Source organism: Syngnathus floridae, chromosome 3 (assembly GCF_059516105.1).
Source record: "Syngnathus floridae isolate MCC-2025c chromosome 3, RoL_Sflo_1.0, whole genome shotgun sequence".
In the NCBI taxonomy this organism is placed as follows: Eukaryota; Metazoa; Chordata; class Actinopteri; order Syngnathiformes; family Syngnathidae; genus Syngnathus; species Syngnathus floridae.
This window is the reverse complement of record NC_142415.1, coordinates 5,204,153-5,216,448: the sequence shown is the minus strand read 5'-3', so window position 1 is coordinate 5,216,448 and position 12,296 is coordinate 5,204,153. Positions and strand designations below refer to the sequence as shown.

At 42.7% G+C, this 12,296-nt stretch overlaps 1 protein-coding gene across 1 annotated transcript in view; it reads right to left on the bottom strand.

Annotated features, from left to right (window-relative positions):
- Window positions 1-2,885: 2,885 nt before the first annotated feature.
- The window catches only part of LOC148400135 (xylosyl- and glucuronyltransferase LARGE2s-like), a 67,981-nt gene continuing 58,570 nt past the window's right edge, over window positions 2,886-12,296 (bottom strand). Inside the window, 2 exon segments of the mRNA XM_088371022.1 lie at window positions 2,886-4,563; window positions 6,551-6,746. Coding sequence (XP_088227148.1) covers window positions 4,366-4,563; window positions 6,551-6,746 — 394 coding nt within the window. The 3' untranslated portion in view covers window positions 2,886-4,365.

Sequence of the window (12,296 nt, the reverse complement as noted above, 5' to 3'; positions counted from 1 at the left end):
TTTTTTTAAATTCATATGATGTGAATTTCTGGAATTTTCTTTGGGATTCTGTCTCTCACTGTTAGAATGTACATATGATTAAAATAGTAGATCGTTGCATTCTTTGTAAGTGGGCAAACCTGCAAAATCAGCAAGGGGTCAAATACTTATTTCCCCCACTGTAGAATAGAAGCTACTACATCAAACTGGGGTTGACTAGGGTTGCGTTATCCATCCACTAGATAGAGCTGTGCTAATGTCAACCCAGTCCATGAGGTAAAAAAAAGTCCAACTTCCATTCCATATGAAAGTGACGTATGAAAGTTAGTTTCTTACTTGGCCCACCCATTTTTGATGGTCATAAACTTTCTTCAGTTTAAAAGAAAAAAGCGAGTGTTGATGAGTATAATGCGTTGATTAGCTTGTTAGCTTTGGCGCCGGGTTTGTGTACGCGCAGCCAAATGCTGCGGTGAGGGAGTGTGGTCACTGTCTATTGCGCATGTGCGGTTCACTGTGATTGCCTGCCGACAGGCTTACCTGCATGTCATTCGATCGATGAGATGGATTCTGGCCTATAGACAAAATGTTTTTTTTTTTAAATGTCAAGTGATCAACCAGTAGTAGCTTACTTCGGTGATGCCCCTGACTACGATTGCCGTAATGCTGAAAGCGATCCGACCTTGTAATTTACTAGTTGTACTGAAACGTACTGAAACATTTTGGCAGAGCGCTGTGTACAACCAATATGGATCAATAAAACTGCTCCATATATAAGGGGCTCTGCATTATAAGGCGCACTGTGGTATTTTGAGTAAATTATAAGCTTTTAAGTGAGCCCTATAGTGCTGAAAATACGGTACTATAACTAATTTAACGCTACTAATCCCTATTAATTCTTTACTTACAGCAAACATTTTAAAAAAAAAAGATAAAACTTTTGAGGGCGGATGTAAAATCAAGCAAGAGAATCTGTTTGTCACGCACAAGTGCAGTCCTATAGTATCTGGGGACCGAGTTGTACAAGTTAATGGAAATAATGGTGGAAAAAGGTTTTAAATTATTTTTCCTGGTCTCATTTTTCCCATCACAAAAACCTGGAATTTGATCAGGGGTGTGCAGACTTTCATATAGACTGTCTCAAAATTTTCAGCTGAGGGGATAAAGGGAATGTGACTTATCTAGGCAATTTTGTTTAGTATCATATTTATAGCTTATTGAAAGGTCCCAATAAAATACGTTCAGTTCTTAAAACTTGAATACATTTACTGCAGATGCAATATATGGCTCAGTCAGATTTCACCATCCTGCCTTTTGTTGCATAGTTTACATGGTGAGGGTATCACAACAACAGCAACTAAACCTTATGAAATGGTTTCGATGGATTGTCTATTATGCTGTGTTGAATGTCTTAAGGCTAGCTTCTACATACTACCCAAATGCTGTTCTTTGACTTGACCATGTTACGGAATTGCTTTTGAGTACCATTCTTATTGTTCCTAGAAATTACCAACCACAGTGTTATCCTGTGGTCTAGGGAGGATCAGATCAAAATCATATAGGTTCTTAGATCTTTGGATTATTGCAAGTGTCTCCAGCTATAGCGCTGCATGGAGAGACTGAACAACAAAAATGTTTTTTGTCTCTTTCTTTTCTTTGGGTGCGGAGCGGGGGAGGGGGCTGGAATAGTGTTGTCGTCCACCAACAATTTATCCATCCATCCGTCTGTCCATCCATCCATTCTTTTTGTCTCAACGTACTGAGTGGAATCACTTCAAGAACGACTTATTGACTTTCTCAGTTCAGTTTAGCAAAGCTGTACATTAAATTCCCCCATCCACAAATGTTTTTATTTGCATCTCTACTGGGCCATCAAAATATGTCTTTACATGGAACTAGTCTGTGGTGCAAAAAAAAAAAAAGTTGGGGACCTCAGCCTAACAGTAACCTTTTTGGCCAGAATATGCAAAAAGGCACAAATGAAGCATTGATGGGGTACGGTTTGGTACGAATGCTTTTTAAAAATGATGCGTGATGTACAGAGAATCGACACTTTTAGGACCAGTTTACAGCAGATTGTGAAAATAGTGAAAAGTGAAGTGCCCACTTCAGGTATGCAATGAGACCTTTCCCCAGACGGAGGAGTTCAAGTATGTTGGGGTCTTGTTTGTAAAGTAATAAGGGAGTGGGATATCAATGGGTAGATTGGTGCGGCATCTAGTAACAGTGATGCAGACTGGGCTGCACTTCTGGACTGCACTTTCCGAGAGCCACCCATACACAGTGAACAGCCAAAATTAGTTTCATCCACAAGGTCTCTGGACTCATCCTTAAGACCATATCGCACTGAGTGGCAAAGGTGTACAAGCGTTTGTGAATGGAGTGAATATAACATTTTAGTCAGGGTTCGTTCAAGGTTGCAAACGATCTCAAAGATGATTGCCAGACATTCCACAACAGTTTTAAAGATTGCAAATAGAACATGGTCAATATTTCTTGGCAACAAAAGAAACTGTTTGCAACAATTAAAACTATTGGCAAATGTCCCTAGGGAACACGCAGAACATGCTGAAGAGAACTATTGTATGTCTCTCAGTGGGCTTGGGAAAACCCTGAGGATGTCCCTGAAAGAGTTGGATGAAGTGACCACGGAGAGGGAAGTCTGGACTTCTTGCTTAAGCAACTACCCTCATGACCCAAGCTTAGAGGCTATTACCTTTCGAAAGAACCAGTCAGGAACCTCTCAAGAACCCTAGTTGTGTACAATGGTGCTATATGGAACCAGGGGTGATCGCTAAAACCAGAAGTGTAATACAACACTCAGAAGCATCTTGATTTTTTTAGAGTTCCATAGCCATTATATTTTATCCCTGACCTTTAGGAATCATTATTAGAACATCACCACGGTGTTGTGCTTTTGTGAAACCTTTATTCGAGACTATTGCTTGTCATCCATCCGTCCGTCCGTCTGACAAACGGATCGTTAGCCAGTCACAGGCCATTAAAACAAATTAATACCAAATACTGTAGTTGAAGGATGGGGGTAGAAACTATCTTTTGCGTGGGCGTTCAATTTTATTATTGAATCCCCAGTTGGTCTTCACGGATTAAAACTCTAAGGTGAAAAATAAGGTGGATGGAAGAAAACATATTTCTCCTCCCCGGCCCAGATGTATAGGTGATGGGGTCGGCTAAATGTGAGAATGATTAATGTGTTATTCTGTAGTTAAAGTTTTATTTGCCCAATAATTGCGAATATTTTGTAACGCTTTAAAATAATGAACATGATATAATGATATAATGAACATGAAATAATGAATAATAATGAGCAATGAAACTGTGTAATACTGACTAGAAAACAAACAAACAATTAGCTAATTGAGTACGAAGCATTCGGTTCATTAGGCTACAAATTTGTGTTATGTTTTTATAAATGTGCTTTGTAATTTAAATTCCACTTAAAAATGGGTTCAGTAGATTACACATATCCAGTGAATTAGACAATAATGCAAAATATACAGGTAACTAAGAACCAGCTTATCATTCATACAATAACAGCTTCTGGACTGTACTAATTTTCATTGTGAGTTGTTCCCAATCACTGGTGCTTTGTCTGGCTTCTTACTTCACCTGTAAGGATATAATTATACTTATTGTTCTTCATTTGTTCTGCAGAAGCTTAAGCAAATTTGCTGAGTGATTCATACATAACCAGACTAACTCTGATGAAGAGTATTAGCAGTGTGTGGCATCTATAGTATAGTATATACTCACATGCAGACACACCCAGACAGTCCCTGAAGCTAAAAGATAGACTAAGATAATCAAACTGGCCTTGAATGGATCGTATTTTAAAGGTCTCAAAAACAATAGTGAATTAACCATCTCTCACTTCTATAAATTAATCTGTTTATATTTAGAGTGTACATATGAAAATATTTAATATCTTACTAAATTGTGTACAAAGTCATAAGGTGTAAACATTTCCTCCACTCTGACTGACCTCCACAACCCAATTCACTTCTTAGTCTAAATAACCCTCCAAATACCTCTGTGCTGCTTTGTTTGCTGTTCTTGAACTAGGTGTTCATGGGAATAGATTGGATCATGTCCACCGGGAATTTTTCTGATTGTCATTATTTTTGTTTTCAGTCACGCTTTCAAGCTAATTCTTTCAGTATCAAACCTGGATCAGACCAAGTGAATCCTGCACATCAGGATTTTATCATGTTGAACGTTCGCCTTGTCCTATCACAATAAGTACAGCTCAGAGGCCCAACAATGTCTGGTAGGGGTGTAAAACTTTACCATTGCATTGCAACCTGGTGCTGGCCATCGTAGACCATCAAATCAATATATGTATGAGCTCTTTATGACTGACAGCATTGTTCAAATGTTCCTCTGAGCAGTGAGGTACTTGAGAGCAGCTGAGCCATACTTCCTGGACAACTCTTGATGGAACTCCTCTTTCAAGGTCTTCAGGCAGTCGCGATAGCTAGTGCTAGAACGAAACTTGGAGATGTCAAAGCTTGGCGCATGGGGCATGTGGATCATGAATGCATTCGGTAGAACCATAAGGTCATACTCCTGAAAGGAAGAAAAAAATATTATTAATAATTTAATCTGGCATTTATTGACCTCAATATTGCGTATGTTTGTAGATATTTAGTGTTTGCAGTATTAATATGTTCTGTTAAAACAGAAGTCAGCCTGGAATTTGCATTGCGAAACATCATGTGATCAAGCCCATAAAACATGAATTGTGATGTTCAAAATGTAAACCCAAGGGCACTTTGACGTCTATCACATTCAACAGCAGGAAGCGGTGCGGATTAAAATGTTTAACTCTTTGGCTGTTTGGAAACAGTTACCATATTTTCCGCACCATAAGGCGCTTCGGATTAAAAGGCGCAGACTCAATTGTGGGTGGGTTTCTGTACTTATCCACACAAGGCGCATCACATTATAGGGCGCATGCATACCATGACTTACAGTGAACAAAAAAAAAAAAAACGTCACGGAGGTAAGTGACTTTGGTTGAACGAGTTCAATTGTACTTTATTCTACTATTTAACCATGTACTTTACTGTACTAACATTAGTCAATATTCATACGCAAATCCATCAAAGTCCTCTACTTCTGTATCCAAATTAAACAGTTGGGGAAGTTTGCCATTAAACATGATAAGTTCCCGCTCAGCATTGTCTCGTCGTTGTCACGTTGCTTTTCGGCAATGAATCCGGCTTTCCATAAAGCTTGAGTTGTGTCTTGTAAGCAGGGCTGTGGACTCGGTCCGAGTCCGGCCTCTTGACCACCGAGTCCGAGTCCGAGTCTGAGTCTGAGTCCGGCTGTCCATTTTTTCTGTTAATTCATGTGACTGCTTAGTCTTTATTCAAGGCTAATTTAGATCAAAATCAAAATAATGATATAAGCTGGGTGACATAATCATCCTTGACATTGGTACATAATGTAAACATTAGCCTAAGTGCAACTCAACGTGGCCGCATTGATTGTAAGCAGGGCTGTGGACAGTATTCCTACGCGCATTCTCAGCAGCATGGTGAAAATAAAATTGAACGTATTTTTTTTTTATTGTCGGACTCGGTGGACTCGGTCAAAATCAGCACCGAGTCCGAGTCCGGCAAAAATGACCGAGTCCGAGTCCCCGAGTCCGGCAAAAATGACCGAGTCCGACCGAGTCCCCGAGTCCGAGTCCAGAGCCCTGCTTGTAAGCATGTCCAAATTGATCGTATTTATTCATTAATGGCGGCAGAGGGACCTCTCTATGTATTACGTACAGTCCTCTGATTGGTTTACAGCCCCGATCTACGTAAAACATAATGTCATCTGATTGGTTCATCGGGTCTATACATTACGCCTACATATTACGGGTGGCTCAGTGGAGCACTGGTTAGCACGTCGTCCTCACAGTTAGGAGGGTTCGAATCCACCTCGGGCCCTCCCTGTGTGGAGTTTGCATGTTCTCCCCGAACTTGCATGGGTTTTCTCTGAGCGCTCCGGTTTCATCCCATATCCCCAAAACAGGCTTGGTAGGCCGATTGAGCACTCCAAATTGTCCCTAGGTGTGAGTGCAAGTGCGAATGGTTGTTGGTCTCCGTGTGTCCTGCGATTGGCTGGCAACCAGTTCAGGGTGTCCCCCGCCTACTGATAGGCTCGAGCACGGCTGTGACCCCCGTGGGGACAAGCGGTATAGAACACATTTCTGTGTAGAGGAAGCCACACAACAACATTTATAGATTTTGGAATTTGGACCACACAAAAGGTGCACCTTATTAAAAGGTGCGCATTAGTTTTTGAGAAAATTAAAGGGTTTTAAGTGTGCCTCATGATGCGTAAAATACGGTAGAATAATTCTTAATCCGAAGATAATATTCATCAGAATACCGTGTTTTGAGTAGTGGGGGCACTCAGAACATATTACTGCAAATATTTTTTTTCTGTTGACTTCTGCTTTAATAACCCGACAAGTTCAAACAACAGGCTGAAATGCATCGTTCATCGTATGCAGCGATATGAAGTACAGTGCGTATTACAGAATTGTGTTGTACAGTACCTGTGCGTCTAGCTCTATTATATGGGAAACCTTGTTCCAGCCAAAGCCCACAAAGCGCTGATCATATTCCGGACAATGTCGTTTCACTACAACATAAGGTTCAAAATCTGCCTCCCAGTCTACTTGATATGGTGTGGTGGCTGTCCTCCATTTCGCGTAGTTGGTAGGAGCGTGGCCTTTAGGCCACACATGGTACCTGCAGATACAATAACTCATGGTGAAAAAATGTGTTTAAAATTGAAAATTGCTTTACCAGGTTATCTTAACAGGTTCCTAACCTAAAGTGTTCTTTATAATATTCATTGTATTTCATTATGTTACCTTGACTTGGCATTCACAGAGTTCCTGTGGTTGGAAGATGGACGACGGGTTACCGTTCATGTGTGTCATTTGACTTTTGTTATCTGAGCCATTGTCGTTACTTTATGTTGTGTTTCTGTGATCTTTGATATAAATATTTATATATATTGCACCTACACCAATGGCACATTGTGGATTTATTACACTTTCCCCAGGTATAGAGAAAGCAACTCAAAAAGTGAGTATGATTAATCCATCTTTCATGAATCACTTTCACACCGTGGGAATAAATCTGAGATGAACACATTATGCATTTACTAGTTCCCTTAATCTAAAATCTTTGATCCCTTCTGAAACTAAGAATGTTGAGAATAATTCAATAAACCCTCAACAGTACATTTTGAATCTGCCTCTCTCCATTGTCTAGAACTTCTTGATTATTCCCAAACAATGAGTGGATAAAACAACCTCAATCAAATGTTACTATTTAGTTATAATTGAATACCTGGTGCTGCTTCTGGTGCAGTGGTTTTTAACCTGGGTTTAGTCGAACCCTAGGGGTTCGGTGAGTCAGTCTCAGGGGTTCGGCAGAGCCTCCACTGCGAAGGTCTGAACACACCTGAATTATTGTGTAAATTCGTGATGACAAATATCTGAACTGGTCTCACAAAGGCAATTGCAGAAGTCACACTGATTTGCAGGTTTGTAATTTTTTTGAGTTCATGCATTGTGTTGGTTATGTTCTTTGAACAAGGTGATGATCATGCATGGCTCATTTTGTGCACCAGTCAGAGATGGGACCAAGTCACGCATGTGCAAGTCTCAAGTAAGTCTCAAGTCTTAACCTTCAAGTCTCAAGTAAGTCCCAAGTCATTTTTTTCTTGGGCATGTCAAGTCAAGTCCTTAAATAGGTCAAGTCAAGTCCAAGTCAAGTCCTTAAATAGGTCAAGTCCAAGTCAAGTCACCTTATTATTGCAATTTTACCCGCAAAATCTGATCTTATTAGTAAAAAGACAAGATATCAGTAACTTTAAGTAACCATCATTGTCCAATGTGTCTAACCTGTTTAAAAAATATGACAATAATTTGGATTTGCACTGTAATTACTGATATTCAGTAAAATACACCATAGAATCAAACAAAAAAGAAATTACCTCATACAATGATTTATTGACAGCTCAATCTAAACAAATGAACGTCTGCCGACAGTGTCTGACACATTTGAGTTGCAAATATGAAAAAATAATCCGAAAAAAATCTGAGAGAAGAAACACAAAGAGCTTTAGAAACATTTTATGTTTCATCTGTAACATCTGGAGACACCGGAGCTCTATAAACTTCAATTTTCAACATTGTCAGAAATGTTTTGTAGCATATCTCACACTGTGCTGTCCGTCTTTTGCCGTCATAAAAGTAATTGCGATAGCCGAAGGTGATGACTCGCGGTACCGCTCCCGCTCCTGCTGACATGTTTGCGTATGTCTGATATAAAGGGGCGTGATTCTCCAATAAAAACGTTCGGTAGGTAGAGAGGGCACGACTGATTGATTGACATTGTAGTGATCCAATCATGACAACGCCATTCTCAGCCTGCGCTCCTGCCGTGTTACCGATATTATATATTTTTTAAATGTATTATTAATTTTATATTCAAACTGAAAACATAAACTAAATAACACTGAAGTCATTCAAGTCATCGTGTCTCAAGTCAAGTCAAGTCCCGAGTCTTTAACTTCCAAGTCCAAGTCGAGTCTCAAGTTTTTTCATTTTTTGTCAAGTCAAGTCACAAGTCATCAAAACAGCGACTCGAGTCCAAGTCACAGTGACTCGAGTCCCCATCTCTGGCACCAGTAATAAATAAACATTGACGTCTTAAATTTGAATAATATAATTTGTTCACTAAAGAGGGTTTCGGTGAATGCGCATATGAAACGGGTGGGGTTGGGTACCTCCAATAAGGTTAGGAACCACTGTTCTGGTGGCATATGCTGTCCTTAGTTTTTTCTCAAAACATTTATCGTTCAAAACCAATGAAAATACTAATAGAAACGTTGAATTATGTCATGTCGAATTGTGTGATAGTTTTTCTGGGCAGAGAAAATAAATAGATCAACATTCAAGAATGTTGGTTGTTGCACTTGCTTTAATGCATAATGTCATGATGTTTTACTTGCAAATGAGTAATTTCACTGAGTCATTTCACACTTACGGGTAGACTGTATAGAATTTAGTGCCATCTAACGGTGAACTCATAGAATGCAAGAACGAGAGCGGGATATTCTGTCCCAGGAACGGAAAAGGTTCGTCCATTTTACAGATGAGGCTCAACCATTGAAATTTGTCTTTACATTGACATCATTCTTTAGATGAAGTACATATTATTTCATATATGTTTTACAATATTATTTAGGCAAAAAAAATCCCCAATTTGCTCTTTTATCCATTGAAACGAACGGCCCTCATACTAGGTCTTTATGTTAAGGAGTGTCCACAAGCACTTAATGGAAGTGAGGTCATAGATGATAGCGGCCACATGTACTTTTTCTCCTTTGGACCCAAAGGTTCAATTATTATATTTGCAGCGTGGGATGATTTGTTGTTTATATTATTATTCTTATTATTCATGTTTTTAATGCTTTGTTTAGTTCTTTTTAAAACATGACAGGAATTGGTCAGTTACAAACTCCTCATACCTCATACAAACTGTACCAGGCCGTCAGTGAACAGCAAACGGCGCACCCTGACGGTTTCACCATCTTCGCTGGAGACTTCAATCATGCCAACCTGAAGTCTGTTTTCCCGAGGCTTCACCAGCATGTTCCTTTTCCGACACGTGGAGACAGCTTCCTGGACCTGGTCTACTCGGCGCAAAAGGGAGCCTTCAAAGCCACCCCCCTCCCCCATCTGGGGCTTTCTGACCATCTCACCGTTTTGCTTTTGCCCGCATACAGACAATTGGTAAAGGCATCCAGGCCGGTTCGGAGGCAGGTTCGAGTGTGGCCTGAGGGTGCCTCCGATGCACTTCGTGACTGCTTCGACACCACTGACTGGGACTTGTTTAAGCAGGCAGCCACCTACAACGATTGGACGGACATAGAGGAATATACTGACTCTGTTACCTCTTACATCACGAAGTGCATCGATGATGTGACTTGCTCGAAATCCGTCGTCACTCGCGCGAACTGGAAGCCGTGGCTGACGGGGGCTGTCCTCAGACTGTTGAGGGCCAGGGACAAGGCTTTCAGAGCAGGGGATGAGGCTGGCTTGAGGACAGCGAGGGCCGACCTGTCCCGAGGCATCAAAGAAGCGAAGAAGGCGTTCTCGTGCAAGGTCTCCACCCATTTCAAGGACAGCAAGGACGCACGTAGCCTTTGGCGGGGCATTCAGACCATCACAGACTACAAGCCCGCGCCGAGGAGCTGTGAGGGCGACGTCCGCCTGCTGAACTATCTGAACCGCTTCTTTGCTCGCTTCGACGCCCAGAACAGCACTTGCCCGCTGAAGACCAGTCCCTCCCCGCACGAGCAGCCCCTGCGCCTCTCTGCCGACGGTGTGAGGAGGGCACTTGCCGCTATTGACACCCGTAAGGCGGCGGGCCCTGACAACATCCCGGGTCGAGCGCTGAAGGACTGCGCTGGGGAGCTGTCGGGTGTCTTCACAGACATCTTTAACGTTTCCCTGCAGCAGGCCATCGTCCCCTCGTGTTTCAAGGCTGCCACCATCGTTCCTGTGCCGAAGAAACCTGCACCGTCCTGCTTCAATGACTACCGCCCTGTGGCACTGACGCCCATCATCATGAAGTGCTTTGAGCGGCTGGTCTTGGAGCACATCAAGTCCGTTCTCCCCCCCACCATTGACCCTTTCCAGTTTGCGTACCGTGCCAAGCGGTCCTCTGAGGATGCCATCTGCTCTGCCCTCCACTCGGCCCTCACCCACCTGGAGAGAAAGGACTCATATGTGAGGTTGCTGTTTGTGGACTTCAGCTCTGCCTTCAACACCATTGTGCCGCAGCGACTCATCTCCAAACTCGACGAGCTGGGCCTCAGTACCTCCCTCTGCAACTGGATACTGGACTTCCTCTGTCAGAGGCCTCAGGTGGTGCGTGTTGGCGACAAAATCTCCGCCAGCATCACGCTGAGCACGGGGGCCCCCCAGGGCTGCGTGCTCAGTCCATTGCTCTTCACCCTGCTGACGCATGACTGCACTGCGACCTACACCGACAACCGCATAGTGAAGTTTGCTGACGACACGACTCTGGTGGGTCTCATCACGAAGGGCGACGAGACTCGGTACAGGTCGGAAGTTGACCTTCTGACCACGTGGTGCAGGGACAACAACCTCCTGCTGAACGTCAGTAAGACCAAGGAAATCATTGTGGACTTCCGGAAGGGTCACACAACACACCTGCCGCTGATCATCGACGGTGCTGTGGTGGAGAGGGTGAGCTGCACCAAGTTCCTGGGGGTGCACATCAGTGAGGACCTCTCCTGGTCCGCGAACACCTCGTCACTGGCAAAGAAAGCTCAGCGCCGCCTGTATTTCCTGCGGAAGCTCAGGCGTGCATGTGCTCCTCAGGCAGTCCTGTCTACATTCTACCGTGGCACCATTGAGAGCGTCCTCACCAGTTGCATCGCTGTCTGGGGTGGTAACTGCACTGAACAGAACTTGAAGGCCCTGCAGCGCATAGTGAATACGGCTGGTAAGATTATTGGTGCTTCGCTTCCCTCCCTGAAGGACATTTACACCTCCCATCTCGCCCGCAAGGCAACCTCGATTGCCAGAGATGTGAGTCACCCGGCTCACTCCTTGTTTGACCTTCTGCCCTCTGGGAAGAGGTACAGGAGCCTGCGCTCCCGCACCACCAGACTCGCCAACAGCTTCTTTCTCCAGGCTGTTAGGGCCCTGAACTCGCTACCCCCTTCTGCGTAGCGTGCGGCACTGTTGCGCTATTTTCGGGAATGTCTGCTGTACGCGTTTTTACGCTCCTCTTAATTAATTATTTATTTATTTATTGTTGTGTTATTTATTCATTATTTATTCAGCACGCTTTTGTTATACTTGTTTACTGTTTGTCTGTTGTGAGCCATGTCTTGTCACCGTGGGATAGGGGGGAACGAAATTTCGGTTTCTTTGTGTGTCTTTGGCATGTGGAGAAATTGACAATAAAGCTGACTTTGACTTTGACTTTGACTCATACTTTGTAGAGCTGATCATCTCCATCCCCATTATTCCAGCATAAAACATTCTTACTAAAAAATCTCTTTGCCAACGTCATAGCCTTTTTGGGACATGCTGTCCATCCACCTTGTCCATCTGGACCATCCATCGGCCCATTTGTACAAAAAAAACAAAAAACAATAAATGGTATTTGTGGGATGCCAGCTTGAGCTGTGCTTACCACGTTAGTAAAACCTCAGTTGCAGTAACCTCATATAGAGTGCTGACT